This window comes from Euprymna scolopes, chromosome 41 (genome assembly GCF_053919585.1).
Source record: "Euprymna scolopes isolate OS-2025 chromosome 41, ASM5391958v1, whole genome shotgun sequence".
In the NCBI taxonomy this organism is placed as follows: Eukaryota; Metazoa; Mollusca; class Cephalopoda; order Sepiida; family Sepiolidae; genus Euprymna; species Euprymna scolopes.
In genome coordinates, this window is record NC_136522.1 from 75,572,571 (window position 1) to 75,592,400 (window position 19,830).

The 19,830-nt window shown below is 34.2% G+C and overlaps 1 protein-coding gene across 1 annotated transcript in view; it reads left to right on the top strand.

The window, feature by feature from the left end:
• LOC145266635 (uncharacterized) overlaps positions 1-19,830 on the top strand; it is a 471,019-nt gene that overhangs the window by 24,994 nt on the left and 426,195 nt on the right. Inside the window, exons 2-5 of the mRNA XM_080122558.1 lie at positions 3,763-3,872; positions 9,641-9,709; positions 12,452-12,624; positions 15,973-16,038. Of these exons, the coding sequence (XP_079978684.1) occupies positions 3,797-3,872; positions 9,641-9,709; positions 12,452-12,624; positions 15,973-16,038 (384 nt within the window). The 5' untranslated portion in view covers positions 3,763-3,796. The remainder of the gene's footprint in view (positions 1-3,762; positions 3,873-9,640; positions 9,710-12,451; positions 12,625-15,972; positions 16,039-19,830) is intronic.

Genomic DNA, 19,830 nt, shown 5'->3' on the forward strand with positions numbered 1-19,830 from the left:
ATAATTATTATAATTATGTTTATCATTTTTTTATTATTATTGTTATTAGTAGTAGTAGCAATTCATATTTTCGTTATCTTAAAGTAAAGCTTATTTTGTGAATAAATATTTGCTCTTTCACTCCTTCTTAAATGCAAGAATGAAATAGCAAACGTATGTATTTACAAAATAAACTTTACTTTAGGATATACGTTCGATGCATAGGTACGAATTAATTAGCATCAATAGGAAATTGACTCCAAAAATCAGCACAGATATAAGCATATTCAACCATAAAATTGCCCTAAAGCACTCATTCTAAGTAAACGTGCTATAACTTGTGTCAGTTTTCTAAAAAATCTAGTATATGCAATATATATTTATATATATATATATATATATATATATATAAATATATATAAATACTCCAAATTGATTTATGACAAGGTGGTGTGTGAAATGTGGACAATAATAAAATATTACAGCAAAACTTTATGAAGTACTGATTTGGTATTGAAAAAATATTAGCGTACATCGAGAATTACGAAAAATGTACAATTATTTCTACTTTTATCTAAGAAAATCAAATAGTGTGTGTTGTTCTCAACCTGCGTTACTTGTCGTCTTAGTTAATGTCATTCACAGATTCTCTCTTCCTTTCGCTTAAACTTTCATAGAAAAAGACGAGAAATGGCGTCAATCTATCGTAATACAATTGATCTTATGAATAAAGTATTTAATTTTTTATTAAAATTCTGGTCGCTTTTTCCTCTAATTTTCATGATACGCTAATATTTTTACATAACAAGTAAGTACGTCATAAAGTTTTGATGTCACTCTATATTTTACTGCCATATTTCATAATCGCCTCTTTATACAAAAACGACAAAATATGTTAAACAACTTTAATCATTATGAGGATTAAAATAAACATTTCGTATAATGTTATTAACTTTAACTCAGTTACAAAAAGATGTGACACAAGACCGTAAGGTGAGGAGAATAAACCGGTGCCCCACAGTTTGGTGTATGCTGGATTCGTAAATAGTACAGGGGAAGTTCTGATTGTATTGCCCTGTGGTTGGGCTCAAATAGTTATCAATAAATTACTCAATGGCCAAATGTCTATCAAATTGATTTTCGGGGACTAATGCGTGACTGGTTATATATATATATATATATATATATATATATATATATATATATATATATATATATATATATATATATATATATTCATTATGTGAGAGATTATATAATTATTTCCACGGCCAAACAACGTCGCAGTTCACAAGTGTCGTGACAGTCAACAAACCGGAATTCCAAGACCTGAGTTTCGCTCTCGTTTGGGCTCATCAGTCAGACGCATCCAAACTCAGGATTCCAAGCCCGCGTTCGGGTGTTGTCTGACTGATTAGCCTAAATGAGAGCGAAACTTGAGTCTTGGACTTGCAGTTTTTTTTTACTGTCATGGCTCCTGTGAGATGCGACGTTGTTTATCTCTCTCTCTCTCTCTCTCTCTCTCTCTATATATATATATATATATATATATATATATATATATATATATATATATATATATATATATATTGAAATCATGAAGGGAAGATTTTTATTACTGCTGATTAAAATTAAAATGTGTAAAACACGTTTTTTAAAAGTGCAAATGGGAAGAAACAAAAAAGCGGGAGTCGGCTGATCTCTTTCGCTCTCGCTTTATCATAACTGTATCCAGCGATTTAAAAAACGGAAAATTTTCAATTGTATTGGCAAGTACGTCTGTTGCTGAATATGTTGTGTTTCTGATTTGGCCAAGTAGATGCTTTTGAATTCTCCCATCCAATTTACATTGAACATCCACCCCCATAATAATAATAATGTAATTTACAATTTTAGTGTAGTTGTGGTGCCCACTACGTGGGTCGAACAACGTTAAGATTGGATAGGAGAGTCCAACATAGCAAAATCAGAAATGCGACATACCGAGCAACGAACTTATCTGTCAATAGATACGGGTCTTCAATAACTGACCATCTCATTAAAAACCCGTCATGCTCAGCGAACTTTAGCATGGACTCTTTTTCAATCCTAAGTCGTGCTCACTCCACATTTCTTCTAAAAATCTTGGAGACTATTCGCGTTCGCTTGAGGGGGGTCTTCTCTCTGTAAACAAAGGAATGCCTCTTAGGTTTGAGCGTGATTAACCTCGAAGATCTTCAAAAATATTATGTTGCTTTATTTTAATTGCTTCCCTGTTTTTTGTTTGTTTGTTTTTTGTTGTTGTTTTTTTGTTCAACGCAACGTAAATTAATTTTAATAATGTATATATTTTTATTTTTTTTATTTTTAAAATCTCTCGGTACAGCTTTGATAAAGCGAGAGCGAAACCGGTCATCCGACTCCTTCTACTTATTTTTCTTCCTCCATTTAAAAAAAACGTGTTTTACGCATGTTGCTTTTAATCATAAATTATCAAAGTCTTCCCTTCATAAGGAAACGAGGCTTTATTTAATCAAGCAGTCAAATAAATTCATTATAAAGGGTTTACATTACTTTAGTGCTTCCGTATTTACCTTAATCAAAAATTGGTCACTTGTTCTTTTTGTAAAACTATTTATACTCGGTAATTTTAGACGCGGGAAAAATGGGAAAAATGGTTCGAAATTATATTTACCAAGATAATCTTATTATAGAAAAAAATAAACTACCAACTAAATGGGTAAACGTCAACAAATTGTTACAAAAATATAAACTACAATACTAGAACATTAATTCGGCTACAACTAAACCAACTTTTGTCGAATGAGATTTACTGCACAGAACCAAAGCTATATCTCAGTCAACTGGGAACCACCCATCTCAGCAATGGGGTTGATTTAGTTATCGTTGGCGCTAAGGGAAAATCTTCACTTGAATTGAATGTTTGGTGCGAAATAAAATTAAACTTCTATCTTTATATCATGAATACTATGATACGCATCTGGCATCAATTAAAATGAATGGATCTCGTCTTGGTGAGGCTCCATGTTTTGACAAGCTTCTGACCTTTACTCCTGATCTGAAATAAAACACGTACATCAAATCTGTTGTCGCTGGAAAAATAATGGAATCCTTCTACCGCTCCAGTAGATATCTCACTGCTGATGCAATTTCTATATGTATAAAGCCAGGTACGCCCAAGGATGGAGTACTGCTGCCACATCTGGGCAGGAGCTGCTAGAAAGATTTTATCCTGCCTTAACAGAGTTCAAAATAGACTTCGTAGTCTAGTGGGGGGTACTCTTTTATCTTCCCTGCAACCTCTTTCCCACAGAAGAGACGTTGCGAGCCTGTCTCTTCTTTATTGTTATTTTCATGGCAAGTGCTCGTCTGAGCTCCAATCTATGCCTCTTCGCCAAACTTTCATAAAAACGGTCGTCTAGCTGAAACCACTGTCAATAATTTTCCCCACTCTTTTTCTGTACCTCAACCTAAACGTGTATTTCATAAACAAACTTTCTTTCTTAGAATTGCACGCTTGTGTAACTCTCTTCCGTTTGCCTGTTTTCCAGCTGGCTACAATTTGGTAGTCTTCAAGTCCAACGTAAACAAATTCTTGATAACGCATGCCCTTGATTAATCCAATTTTTCAAATTTCCACTACTAACGATTGCTACGATATTATCACATTGACTACTTATTGAATAACCCATATCCTCGAGTCACCTCCGGACCTTGATAAGTGGTGACTCCTATGTAAAAAGAAAATGTCTTTAATATTATCATTTGTCTTTTCTTTTCCAGGTGTGAAGAAAACGCTACCCTCCCAGGAAGGAAAATGGGCGGCAAAAAGTTACTCCTCGGAGTTACTTTGCTGCTGTTTTCCCAGTTAATACAACACTGTAACGCTGTCTGTAAGTATACAATGAAACTAGTATCTATTAAATAAAATGAAGTTTTACTTAACTAAGCAGATACTTGTTTATCTGACCGATAGTAGAGCACTTTTTGCACGCTTCGTCTTAAATAGTATTTTTCCCTTCTTGCTATTGTAACATTTCAATTAACCAGAATTAAGGGAACCGCTCCAACAAACCGTTCGCACATGGATTTTACAAGAAATGTTAAACGAAAGAAAAGCGCACAGTCTTTTCACACAAGCGCGCACTCGTACGCATGTGCGTTATCGCTTGTTAGCGATCAAAAATCTTTTCTTAATACGTGCGTAGTCTGGACGCTTTTTTTGTCGTCGTATTTCATGTGTTCGTTGATACCCTACTGTTTGTGATCTTCTGTCAACTAAGAAAATGTGCGCATGGAAATACTATGGACACGCTAGCAGCACCTTACGTGCAGGAACTTAAATAGAATGTGCTCTGAGGAACTCTTTGCCTTCCCAACATAAATACGCCCCGATTAACACGACAAGCATGACAATCTTACCCCTTTGAAGTAAAGCTACCTAGATGACGCAAAGTCTTTTATTCTAATACTTTCTCCCCCATGAAATGCTAGACTTTGGAAATCCTTCCCTGTTTCCTGCTTCTCTGAGTACATTTACTTGCATCTATTTAAATGTAATATGAACAGACATCCCGTTGTAATAACCCCTACATATTACCCCTACCTACACGATCTCAAATAGCAGGCTTTACGTGCTTGGAATGAATAAAAAAAATAAATGAGGGAAACCTTTGCTGGTCATGGAGCCCAACGGATTGTTGTAGTGGATCACAAAATGGCTCCTTTTTTATATTGTCTTCCTGATAATTATAGATGTGTACTGTCTAACAAATTGGGTCATACTTTAATTGATTAAACTGGCCGCTTTTTTTAATCGTGAGTGGGAGTGTTGCATTCACTTTCTTGCATTGAAATACGATTTAATGCTGCGAGCTGCTTGACAACTATCCTCATTATACTGGTTACAATCTCAATCTAAATTATATATGCGATCGGTCTGTCTGTTCCGACCTTGATTTGCATTAATTTACAATTACTGATTTCCTTTTTTTTTCCATAATTCACTACGATCATCTTCTGTTTATTTTAGCCATTTAATGGTCTCAAATAAAGCAATAACAATAGTATTTACGAGGTGTCTTAAATAAGTATCACAACATTTCGTATGGACACTTTATTGATAGTACACACATGAAACCCTATTCCCCTTCGAAGTAATCTCCTCCGGTTGCAATGCAATTGTTGTACTGTTCCAAAAAAGTCTGGAAGGCCCCATGGAAGTCCTCTTGTGTTCATATGTCAATAACCTTCGTCGCGGTCTCTTTCATCTCTTCAATTATCTCATAACAACAGCCTCTAACGTTTTCCTTGAGCTTAGCGAATGATCGAAAATCACAGAGAGTAAGGTCTGAACTATAGAGAGGGCGAGGAACTCTCTCGATGCACATCTTAGTCAAATATTCTGAACTCTAAGCACTCCTAGAACAAACTTCGCGCAAATTTCCTGCATTTCTAGTTCCTCGCGAATAATTGTGTGTACAGTTCCCATACTGACATCAAACTTTGCACTTATTGTCTCTATAGACATACGACGATCCGTATCCATGAAGTTCTTTATTTGGCCAATCAACTCTGGTGTTCTGACTTCCTTACTCCTCCCACACCACCTTTTATCATCCTTCACAGACTACTTGTTTTGCTTGAATCTCTTATGCCTCTCCAAACTTGATGCTCAATTCATACAAGATGGTCCAAAAGCAATCTGAAGCATTCCATACGTTTCTGTAGCATTTTTCCAAGTTTAAAACACTATTTTATTTTATATCATTCTTCTAAAGTATCCTTGCATCCAGATTGAATTTTTGAAATTCACCAACTGTTACAATCAGGCTTTCGTTTTGTGTATTCCAATTCCTGTTGTAGTTGTTTATTTAAGCCTGAAATCATATAAATAAGACAGTCATCTGATAAGAGGTATACAAATAGAGTTCTCAAGAGTCCACGGCAATATTAAATGCCTGTAGAAAAAAGTCTAGATACTCATTGAAGGCACCTGCTAGAGTTTCATAGAATAAACTTATACTTTATTCGTGTTTTGTTTGTAGTATTACAACAGTGTTTCTTCTTTTAATGACAAAGAAAACTAAAATCATTGGGTTAGTTTTCAACTCAATAGAATACATTCTGTTTTCATTAATTCACTATGATTATGTTGCTTTTATTTTAACCATTCAACAGTTTCACTAATCAAAACAGATTATCAATAATAATATTGTTTATATTACTTGTTTTGATCGAACTATTGTTCTCATTGTTATATACTGGGTGGTATTAAGATGACGTATATGCTGTATTGTTCTTGTTGTTGGTCTTAGGAAGAGTCTTAGTGTTTCATCTAGAGACAGGGTACATTCTACTACATGAGCACCAAATTGACTGTTTGTTACGTTTTCGTATCATAAAGGATTGAGTGTTTGACTATCTTATCAGAGTTAATGTCGTTGTGTGTGTGATATGCATTTTCAACATACCTTCTGCCATTTTGTTGGTCCATCTGGAACATCTCGTCTGGGAGGGAGACTGATACCTGTTTTGGGGGACGAAGATTTATTTCACTCCATGACAAGAAATTGGTTCTATAGTTTTTTATTCACCTTCCGGATCGATCGCAGAAGAATCGAAAGTGAATTTGGCCTGTGTGGTTTCTTCTTCTATGTCTTATTTCTACCACGTCAACGTTCGTCCCCCCCAAGCGAAAGGGAGAAGACAACGGTGAAGCCGTCCGCTCTCTTCCAAGTCCCAACCAAATCTCCTCGATTCAGCTAACCTGATCACATGACTCACATGCAATCCGATTAGTTGATCTTTACTTCCGGTCATCGTGTCTACACTATGACTCAAACTCCCCCCCTCTCTCTCTCTCTCTCTCTCTCTCTCTCTCTCTCTCTCTCTCTCTCTCTCTCTCTTGATCAATTCTATAACATCATGTTTAGTGTTATTTGTGCTGTAGTCGTGGAATTGTTGCTTTTTTTTTGTTATTTGGTTGTGGTTCCGCTGGAAATTTGATGTTTCCACACATGAAAACCACGGACAAAAAAACAAAAGAACAACTCCAAGATTAGGAAATCATCTACGGAGCCAGTAACTTTCCTCCCTTCTTTTCCAAGATAACAACTAACATGCCTGATAAAGGTCTAAGGCTATACCGACCGATATATTGCACAAATAACACTCGAGATGAGAACAATAGTCCAATCCAAACAAGTAATATAAACAATCAGCTCTTATCTAAAAAATTCAGTAATATAATAATAATAATAATAATAATAATAATAATAATAATAATAATAATAATAATATCGCTTATGCTAGAGTTAAATTTAGACACACGGCGAATAAACTGACACCGTATTGGTTTCTTTGGTACGTGTGCACTACTGCAAAAGAAGCACATGTTTTTATTTTCATGTGTGAGATTTAGAGAGTGCATAGCAAGGGTAGACACACGTAATTTCATAACCGGTTCGATCTAATAAGAGAACCGTATCCCTTTAGACGATAGGTTACTTATATTCATATTAAATTTATGTTAAATTTCAGAAGTTTGGTTTTATTTTTAAAAATTGAAAATTTTATCTTTTTAACTTTTATTTAGGCATTCATTCATACATTGCATAAATAACCTTTGGACTTTGTTGATAAAATTGAATATTTATGAAAAATGGTTTTCTCAAAGTTTCTTATGCATTTTAATAATGCATGTTCAAAAAAATGTCTAAATTGTAAAGTGTTTTAACAATTTTCATTCAGTCATTCATTACAAACAACAAATTGTAATGATTATTTAGATTTTAGAAGTTACGCAAATTTCAGAATTTTTACGTTTTTATGAAAAAAATCTATTTTGTGTTAAAAAAAGTCATCATTTTGTGTTATTTTAATTTTTTTAACTTTATATTTATTTAATAAATGCGTAACAAAAACTTTCTCAAAAAATAAAAAGAAAACATGCATTCGAAAAATTCAGAATTTTGGCTTTTTGAAATAGCATTTGTCTGCCCTTGCTATTCGCTATCGAAATTCCAACGTTTAGTTGTTTGAAGAAAGAAACTCTCAGATGGGAGTAGTCTTCTAGCTCGATAGAGGGAACCCGCCTTCTTTAAAGCAGCGTTGCTTACGCTATGAAGGCTAAATAAATAAGTTTGTAAAATAATTTATGTACGAGTTCCTATTGGAAAGGTTCAATGAAGCTAAAATTATTGAGAAAAACTAGTTTATATATACTCGACTAGATTTAAATCCAAATACCAAACTCTCTCTGTGAATATTCAATACTACTCAATGCATGAGCGAATCTCTTTACCGTTTCATTTTCGGAAAAATCACGAGGCAAAATATTGTCTAATAAATTAAATTGATTCCTTTTTTAAATCAGTACGATCATCTGTTACGATGACTGGCAAAAATGAAACCGTTAAATTGATTTATACATTTAACGATATCATCAATCAAAACCAAAAGCAATAACAATTAGTGATGATACGATTCCAATACCTTTTCCCGATTCCGATACAATTACCGATTCTGTTCTTAATTATCGGTTTCGGTACAATTATTGATTCCAATTCCGATTAGTTTTGAATTTCTAAATATAGAGTTGTATTTTTGGGGGTGACGGGGTTCGGATTACTGTAAACCCCCTATGTAATATGTACATATGTTTTTTCTGCTAGGTTAAAATCAATAATCGAAAATGAAGTTTTAAGCGAAACCAAACGAATAAGAAGAATAAACAGAATTGCTTTTGGTATCGAAAAATAGAGACATTGTTTCTGATTTCGATCCTGCACAAAGTTTTTATTTTTTTCCATTCTTGATTCTGATTAATCGTGCTAATACTAATAACAATATTACCTATGCTAGAGTTTCCTTTTAACACATACAGTAGTCACAAATAAAATAAACATCTATTTTCTCTCGCGATTCAATGTTCATGCCAAGTTATTCGTCCACATACTGACCAATCAGCTTGTAGAGCGCATTGATTCCATTCGTTCCCTATGGGACTTCTTTAACTCCTTTGTGGAGCATGGTCGCTCAGCAGAGAGAACCTGGCGAGCATCGAATGCAGCTATATGTCCTCTTCTCTCTCATGTCCCTGTCTAATGAAGACTCCAGTATCAACGATCCTCGCTAAAGATCGACAGTCCAAAGAACTTAAAACTCTCCCTTTCTCTTATCCGGACACAGTCCAACTTTCTGCCGTCGAAGTAAACATTTTCATTGTTTTGTTTTTAAGGAGTTTTTTCTATTATTATTTTTTTGTATTATTTGGATTGTTTGGACTATTATTCTTATCTTGGTTGTTTTTTCCACATTTCGGCCGATGTAACCTCCGACCGTCGTCAGGTGCATTCATGTTAGATGTTACTGGTGACTGGTCGTAAAGAGTCGAAGGTTACATCGGCCGAGACGTTGTGAAAAACAACCAAGATGAGAACAATAGTCCAAACAATCCAAATAATACAAAAATAGTTATCAAATCTCATATTCAAAATATACAAACGTCATATCAATGTTTTTGATGTTCGCGAGGCCAACATTGTTTAATAACAAATTGTATTGATTCTTCTTATTACTTATGGAAGAGTTACATTTTGAACACATAAAGTATTATAAAGTACTTTGATTAAATGTATTATTTCTTTTCGTTTTACAGGTTCAATCATAGGAAGTGACACGAGTCTCAGTGTTGATATAGATGAAACACCGCCAACAGGAACTATAAGTAAGCCGAATTTATTTTTAATTGCATTTGTCTAGAGGAGAAATATTTCTTTTGTGAGCGCTTGGAATTGTTAGACTTGCAGAGGGTGGGCAGAAGGGGACGTAAGACATTCTCGTGTACGTTGGATAGTTTTCTGTAAAAAAAGAAAAAAAACGGATTTGATGCGTTATATAGACACGCTAGTCTCGTCAAATTTCGCTGAACCAGAAGTTAGGTGCGTAAAATATCCTACACGCGGTCTTTTTTTGGTCGTTAAGGTTCGTTTTTCAGACAAGGTACGCGTGTGTCTACGTTACCAGTTTGTTACCGTTACAAGAAAAGATTACTTGTAAGCAACGAGGTCATTACGTTGCAAGCCTTAACATCTCACTGTTACTCGTCGATAAGATAATTCTGACTTTCTAACTCTCAAAGTATAAACCGAATTATCTCCCTTTGAAATAACATTCTATAAAAAAAAAAACAATCAGTATGTAATCAAAATAAACATCAAAGTCTTCCAGAGCATTGAAATCATGATTAGTATTCTCTATAAAATGATTGTATGAAATATAATTTTAAAATAAATTTAAATAAAATAAACAAACGAAATGTGATTATGAATTAATCTATATATACCTATAAGTTTCTCGCACTGACATTCATATTAAAACCTTACCTTTTCTATATGATAATTAGTAAAACTTCTTAATTATACTTAGTCATTAATATGCAAGCGACTACATAAAGATGAACTAATTTGAATATTCCTTTGAAAAATGAACGTTAAATAATTAGTTATTCGTTTTTATGGTATCTTAATAGATGATTGGTTTCATTTCACTATTACGTAAAATTCATGAATAGTTTCTACATTCTGCATCATTGCGCAGAATTTAAAATCAAAACGTTCCAGCACATATAAATATTGTTATACATACATATATATAAATATATGTATGTATGTATGTATGTATGTATGTATGTATGTATGTATGTATGTATGTCAAGATAGGAACAACAATATGAAAAATCCAAATAATACAAATTACTAAATAAAATAAGATAAATTAAATAAAATAAGCAGAATATCCATATGAAATAATCATATGAAAATAGTTCCTTATAATCAACTTATTAATTTTATTTATTGTGAACTATTATCCTCATCTGTTTTAGTTGTTGCTTCACGACGTTTCGGCCAACTATTCTCCTGGCCTTCGTCAGGTGGTAACCGCGACGGGATAGGAAATCCGAATCTCCTAACTGCATACATTGCAATTACTACCTTCCATAGTTGTTATCGTCTCACCATGTTTTGGCCAAGTAAGCCTCTGGCCGGCTTTGTGTAAGACTGAAACCGCTATCTTCAGACAATGCTCACCTGGAATCGTAGAGATTCAACATCACCTGATGAAGACCAGAGGAACAGTTGGTGTCATGAAACAACAACTAAGAAAAGATGAGGATAATAGTCAGCAATAAATAAAATCAATGAATAATACGCATCTCAATAATGAATTCCAGTTAAATAATATATATAATCAGACTGATTTGTAAATTCCAAATCAGGAATATTATTATTTATAGGTTGCAATACTTCTATGTCGTAATCATATAACATTAATAAGTAAATAAAATAAATAAATGAAAATATATAAAATAATAAAATAATATATTTAATAAAATTATAGTATATATATATATATATATATATATATATATATATATATATATATATATATATATATATGGATATAATCAAATAAACAATAAAGGTATGTTTAAATAAATTTTTAAAAATTCAAATAAATATAATAACACTATATAATAATCTCATAACGTACTTGATTAGCATTGGTTTTTAATAGCCCCAAAATGATGAATATTGCATATAGGAAAGTGGAAATCACGTTAATGCAAAAAGAATTTTGTGTTTTTCTTTAAGAGAAAGATCACATTTAAGCCGTTAGAGTAAATAGTGAATATTCTAGTCCGAAAATTCATTCTATAAACAATAATCGGCTTGTAATTAAAATGCTTGGCAAGCGTTTTTCATAATTTCCTTAAAAACATATTACGCTATCTTTATAAAGACTTGAAAAATATTTTTTATTACGACACTTTAACTTAGATATGGAAATAAGTTCCTACTACGTCACCTATATGTAGAGGTAAACATTTCTTAATATGCAGCGTACATGTTATTATGAAACTGAATTTTAACTAGGCCACCCAAATATAACATAGTAATAGAAATTAATAAACGAGAATTACACAGCGTTTCTACGATTTTCGGAATACATTCGTTTGGTTGGAGAACCTTATCCTTGGCGTTTGGGCTTGGAGCAAAGTGTAGTATTTTTCTGGTGGTTCACTTTATTTTTTTCTGTCCTCGCTCAACGAACGAGAAATCGAAAAATCCTTTTAGACTAAAGTAAGTTTTATTTTTGTCCTTATGTAGAATGCACCACTTGGGGGATCTGGATTTTCTCTACATTAAAACAGATCTTCTGACTACCTCTGCTCTCGAAGGGAGACAAGTAAGTATGGACTATGATAACTATGAACCTCGGGATAAAAGTGTAACGTAGTTGAATTGGCAGCAATCCTCTCTTCCAAACTGGTTTACAGCGCATTGCTAATGTACGGCGTTGGGTGGGGGAAGGACAGTAGAATTTAAAAGTTCCTGTTGCTTTGTCTGCTTATGTATTTTCATTTGTTTGTCACGCACTTGATTCTATTCTATTTTTTTTTCGGCAGATTTCAACAATCCAGAGTATCGTTCCAAACTCATGATCACCGGAACTCAGTCTAACTCCAAATTGACTATGAAACGGCAAACTTCCGCTACATTTCTCCCGAATGAGTATTTGAACATTATATACATCAACAACGAACCATATGTTCAGTTGAAGAAAGCAATCGACAGAGACGTAAGTAATCGCTCTTTAGACGGTGGCACATATATATGCAACAACGTGGCCACCATCCGTATATTCGATGCGTTTGTTTGATTGTTTTAAATGTTAATACTCTAATCGTGTTCCTCATCTTTCAGCTGACAATCATTCCATCTTTTTTTATTTTACTCTTTTTCACCCCAAATAAAGTTTACTGCCACTTGAGACGTAAGGGGACTGTTAGGGGTTGAGTAGCGAAATGCGGTTTTACACAATAAGAACGCTCCAGCAGGTTAATAGAGTTGTTGTATAGGTGAGGGGGTGTATTTCTTTTAGAGTAGTGTCTATATAACATTGTAGGCCTGAACCTGGAATCAAACTAATACACAAAACAACAGATGCGATAGGGTTTATATATTTTCGGCAGCCCTTTTATTTCGATTCCTCTAAATGGGGAAAACCTATTCGCATGTGATCAGCTGTTTTCTTCTTCCTGTCTTTTCATTTTCCTCATTCTTGACTACCGAATTCAACTGTAGAGCTCAAACGACTGGACTCATAAATCGGAATTGAGGAACTAACTAGAAACTCCCGGGCGTCCTCTATCTAGGTATATGTGTGGGGTGGTAACATCCCCGGTAGCTGCTCGTACCTAGAATGCATCCCTGACCTGTGGCGCTTGTCAATCCCTCAGTGCAGTTAACAAGTTTTATTTATGTCACTGGTAACATTTTTTACCCCATTGTACTTAACTTGAACACAAGCAAGTTGGTCAAACTAGTTTCGTGTTAACCGCGCTATTTACAGACAACACAGCCACCCACACTGAGAATTAAACCTTCAACCTCTCGAAGACAGATGATAAAAATCTGAAGAAAGAAGGCGACTACATCGACCGAAACATATTGAAAATAACGCTCGAGATGAGAACAGTAGTCCGAAAGATTCAAATACGATTGGGACGATTAATCGGAATTGGAATCGAGAATCGGAAAAATCGGAACTTTTGGGGGTATCAGAATCGGTACTAGAATCGGAAAATTTTTTACCTATTTTCCGATCCCAAAAACGATTCTTTTAATTTATTTTTATTTGATTTTGTTTAAAATAAAATTTTCCACTGATAGAAGAAATGTTAAAAACATAAATATATATTTATTTTAAGCAACCAGCAAAACTAGAAATCTATAGACCATCCCTCAGAAGTTTGTTTTTACGTTTGAGAAAATATTTCCACATTTAACGTGTGTTTTTACGATAATTGGGAAAAATTTACAACTCTAGAGTAAAATATCTAGATGTGTAAAAGAATTGGAATCAGAATCGGTAATTGTATCAGAATCGGGGACTTAGTATGGATTCGGTGATTGTATCGAAATCGGGAAAATATTCGAGTAAACCCATCACAAACGGACACCTTCCTCTAATCTCAGTCCTGATATCAAAAAGAGAAGAATTATATTTACTAGCCTCTGTTTGAAGGCTAAGGATGAAATTCTTAGCGATATCCTTTTGTGGATGCTAAAATTGTTCAGTAGGAGAACGCGCCTGGGATTTTTCCCCTCAACCCAAAATCAACAGCTTCTAGATCATTCTTGTAATGACTTTTTCCTTGCTGATTTAGATGCATAGCTGGTTCCGTGCAGTTTTAGGCTTTGCCTTCTCTCTTAGAGGAAAGATTAGTTTATTGCTGATTGCCTGAGGCGCTTTTACGGAAGAATGTCGATGGGGTTACCCAGGCATCTTTTGCAGTGTCAGAGTGCCCCACTCGTCAGCGCTGACTTTTCAATAGCACTTTCCGACGATTGTGTCATATTTCTCACTGTGGGAGAGGAATAAATATCTTCAGTAGAAGACGGAACAGAACTTTCGTCAGGCAACTATTAAATAGATAATAATAATAATAATAATGATAATAATAATAATGATAATGATAATGATAATAATAATAGTAATAATAAATATAATAGTAGTAATAATAATAATTATAATAATAATAATGATAATGATAATGATAATGATAATAATAATAATAGTAATAATAAATATAATAGTAGTAATAATAATAATTATAATAATAATAATAATAATAATGATAATGATAATAATAATAGTAATAATAAATATAATAGTAGTAATAATAATAATAATAATAATAATAATAATAATAATAATAATAATAAAAGAGGATGGAAAGACCGAGGAAAGAGCGCTGACTAGACCTCTGCTGGAAAATCGCGAAGAGAACTTGGACCTTGGGGAGGCTTAGTGCCATTCAAATCCCAGTATAGACCAATGGACACTGCCAGCGAGAAATCAATGGTAAGAGACTGTTGCAATGACGCAAATTTATTTGCAAATGCTATGGAAGGATGTGAAGAGAGCTGGACGTCTGGGAAGACTTGTTGTCAACCAGCTTCAAGAGAACACCACAGGTTTCCAATCAGATATTTGATGACTTCTGTGAAAGCTTCATGTGAGCCAATAATAATAATAATAATAATAATAATAATAATAATAATAATAATAATAATAATAGAGATATTACGTACATGTGTTCTCATGAGATGCGAAGCGGAGAGAAAAGCGTGGAGCAATACGTGTTCTCTGGCATAATTTGTAATAAGAAACTGTATTACAGTAGAGGTATTAAAACAGCGATCGATACAGTCCACTAGACCAACGAGCTGGAACAAAAAAATAGCAGGGAATAGATCAGGCAATTAATTATAAAATAGACGAAAACTGACAACCTCGCGTCTGTGATGGAGAGGGTATAAAGAAGAAGAAGAAGAAGAAGAAGAAGAAGAAGAAGAAGAAGAAGAAGAAGAAGAAGAAGAAGAAGAAGAAGAAGAAATAGTGTGACCAAACGAATTACAGGTCCATTTCTGAACCTTACCAAGAACTTTTAAATGGAATAGAGATTCACGATCGTGAACCTGACAACTGTATTCCATACATGACCTTAGAGTAGATCTGTAGAGATAGAGAATAGCTTCAGGTGTGATAAAGTGTTTAAAGCGATAGAGAGAATTGGTTTTAGGAGAAGCAGAAGACAAATATGTATATTTTAAATACAGGACAAAATTGATGAGAAAGAAAGACCAATAAGTTTTAGAGTCGATTTCTCATCGAGGGCTGAGTCACCCATGAGAATCTCAGGAAGAAAAAGGGTCACGGCCAAAATATAAACGTGCTTTCTGCTAGTAAAACAAAAATATTCATATGTGTCGATTGCAGCAGTATCGATTATCAGGAAAAGGGAGATGATTGCATCGGAATCGCCCATGTTGAATATATGTGGAAATGAATGTATAATAGGCAAGTAATGCTCTGATTTGTAGATTTACAAGGTGTTCATCATTTTCTCATCTTTTTTAGGGCCCAAATGCATCTCCCATGGATGATAGACCGAGTTTCCAGTTTCTGCTGGAATGTGAAGACACGGTAAGTGTATTTCATATTTTGGGGTAATTTTGTATGCATTCGCGTCAAAAACCTCGTCTAGTTACAACTACTGCAAAGAATATCCAGTACTTATACGACTCGTGTATCGTAAGAATTTTCCATAAGTTTACATAATACGTCGGAAAGTTCCAGGCGAAAGTATTGTGATTTTTTTGTGCAAACACTGGCCAATTTTTTAATAAAAGATATTACGTCTGTTATTTCGAAGAAAATTCAATTAAACATTAATTAAAAATGAAAACAATATCTGTTTGTTTTGTTTTTCTTCTTCTTCTTTTTGTTATTGTTTACGGAGAAAGCACAATGAATAATTATTGGACAATTTTTACAGAAGTTAAAATATAAATCAAGAAAAATAACACTCATTATCAGATCAATTTCATTAATAAATACTCATCTTTTTGAATAGAAAACTACTGATAACATAAAATATATTTTCAATGTTTTTCTTTTATATGATTATTTAATGCTTTTTGTTTACAATCGGGATAAATATTTACTTTTTTATTAAAAAACTACGATAGCAAAAAAATGTTATATACATATATATATATATATATATATATATATATATATATATATATATATATATATATATATATATAATCGAGCCAGAGATGTCTCGTGATGCGGGGTTCGAATCGTTCGACTGGTAGTAATCGTGACACTCTGCACTGAAGATTCCCGAAAGGATGAAACACTAGTGTCTGTAGGTATTTAATTATTATAGTAGAAAAATAATTATGACAGCCCCTTTAAGAAATTCGTTTCTTATCGTTGAGCACTTTCAGTTGAATTAAAAGTCGGTCAATTTAGCTCTTATGCGTAGATCATCGTATAACGATTAGATCACTGTCTGCCTGACGTAAAATGAACACTTAAAATTAAGATGTTTAAAATTCAACGTTATTTCAAGCGGTTAATGGTAGCCGAATGGATACGGTCTCGGCTAATCGAGCCAGAGATGTCTCGTGATGCGGGGTTCGAATCGTTCGACTGGTAGTAATCGTGACACCCTGCACTGAAGATTCCCGAAAGGATGAAACACTAGTGTCTGTAGGTATTTAATTATTATAGTAGAAAAATAATTATATATATATATATAATTTAATTCGAATAAGGTAAATTACTATTACTATTGATCGTTCTTTCACTATTAACAACATCGTTTAATTTAATGGCTTTCACTTTTAGATATGTTTAACCTGGTATATATTTTTTTTTATTTTTTTTTTTTATTATATTTTCACCCCAAACAAGGCACATTGCCACTTTGGTGTAGGGGGCTACTATCAGGGGAAACATCTACTGGGGCACTATGTAGGGATTAGGGCAGCGAGATGTTGGTTCACGTTGCACTTGAACTTATGCATGTCAGTACAGTTGGGGAAGCAGTGACCTGGAATGGAATTTCAAAGTCTAGCAGTTCTGGGGAAGAAACTACTGGAGTAGAACGATCTTTTACATCTAGGGATCTCTACAGTGTGGGGGTGGGATTTTGCAGCTTGTCGGGTCTGTCGTGGGTGTTCACGTCGTGGGGGCACAAGTGCTTGCAGTTCTTCAGAGCATTCACCATTATAATACTTGTAGAACAGGCAGAGGGATGCAACGTTTCGACGATGGGACAGAGGCTGAAGTTTTGATGCCAGTTTAGGGCCTATCAGATTTGCGACTCTCTTTTGAACCCTGTCAAGGAGAGAGAGACTAGTAGCCGATGCACCGGCCCAAATATGACAGCAATACTCCATACATGGGCGAATAGTGGCCTTATAGAGGTACAGGATACTTTCGGGTGTTAGAAGTTTTCTAGCACGGTAGAGAGAGCCCACCTTCCTCGCAGCGGCCCTGGCAATGCCCTCGATGTAATTGTTCCAGCTCATGTTTCCTGTGAACGTTAGGCCAAGGAGCTTGAAAGACGTACTCTCAGCTAAAGAGTTGTTGGCCATTGCTATAGGTGGTAGAGAAGGTTTCCTGTAATTATTGAATGAAACCAGTTTTGTCTTGGTGGCATTGAACGTTACCATCCACTTCTGTCCCCATTCCACCACTGATTTGAGGTCATCCTCCAGTGTTTCTGCCATTACTTTAGATATATGTTCATTTGTTTTCCTGTCGTGCCTGCTATAGAGTGTGGTGTCATCAGCATATATACCCATCTCAGAGGCAATTTTATCGGGGAGGTCATTTATGAATATCAGGAACAGCAGAGGACCAAGGATAGATCCCTGGGGCACTCCGGCATTTATATTATATTGTTTAGACGTACGACCGTCGAGGACAACCTGGATTTTTCTCTTATCTAAGAAGGATTTAATTATGTTAAGTATTCTACCAGTGATACCGTAAGATCTAATCTTCCTGAGGAGACCCTCATGCCATACCCTGTCAAAAGCCTTAGATATATCTAGAGCTACCGCTCTGCCCTCTCCCGCTTTGTCCAGTGAATGGTATATGCGTTCAGAGATTACAGTGAGGATGTCTGCCGTGGAACGGGCTTGTCTAAATCCATATTGATGGTCGGTCAGAAGTTTAGCATCTGTAAGGTGCTGGACTAGAGCATGGTTAATTAAGGTCTCAAATATTTTGGCAAAAAGTGGGAGGAGGCTAATAGGGCGATAATTTAATGGGTCAGTTCTTTCGCCAGATATATATAACTACTTCATTTATTCACATAAATATATTATACGAAAGTATAGATTTATGCGTAAACTTTAAGTATTTTCTTCAACAGTGCTCAATACGTAGGTAGAGCTAGTTAGTGATTTATAAAATATATATGGCGATTAAGCTACACTGAATATTCTGCGTTTCATCCAACTATAGGATTCGTCAGGCTTATGCGCATAAGCCTGACGAATCCTATAGTTGGATTAAACGCAGAATATTCAGTGTAGCTTAATCGCCATATATATTTTATAAATCACTATATATATATATATATATATATATATATATATATATATATATATATATATATATATAAATGGTAGTTTGCTTGAAGCACTGCTGGTTAAAGAATATATGGAAGTTTTAAAAGCCAAAGTATATTCAAGCTTGGATATACTTTTGTTTTCTTTTTGAAAAGGGAAGGTATTTTCCCGCGAAATTAATCAAAGTTCCATACCACCAACGGACTTTATATACACCGGACATTCCAACAACTTATTTACAAATTAATTATATAACGAGGTGAGGAATGATAGATGAATAAACAGTTAGACATTTCTCTACTCGAACATACCCGTCTATTTGTTTATTTGTTTTTCTTCTCTTTGCTCTTGTGATTCCGGCCCTTTCCGCATTGCTTTTGGTATTTAAAACTTCCATATATATATATATATATATATATATATATATATATATATATATATATATATATATATATGATGTGTGTGTATGGAAGGGAAGAAACAAACTGCTTGATGATTTGCCTGTTCAGTTCGTATTATTCAAATGACTGCATTCAAATGTGAAGTTATCCTGTCTCTTCCAGATTGTGTCGGATATTCAGGACATAATATGGATCGTTTTGTCACCTTCTTATCGTATTTAATCCATTCATAAATTTATTGTAGGCTGTTTGTAATTGTGGGGTATTATAGTTGGGTTCGCTGAAAATGTTAGTTCATCAGGAGAGAATACGCACTCTTTCAGCCTCTCGACGGCTTTTTTGCGTATCAGAACCTTTTATTGATCTGAGGTGCCATTATTTGAATAGCATTTAACAGAACTAACTGTTAATATAGACTTAAATCTGGATGTTATATGATT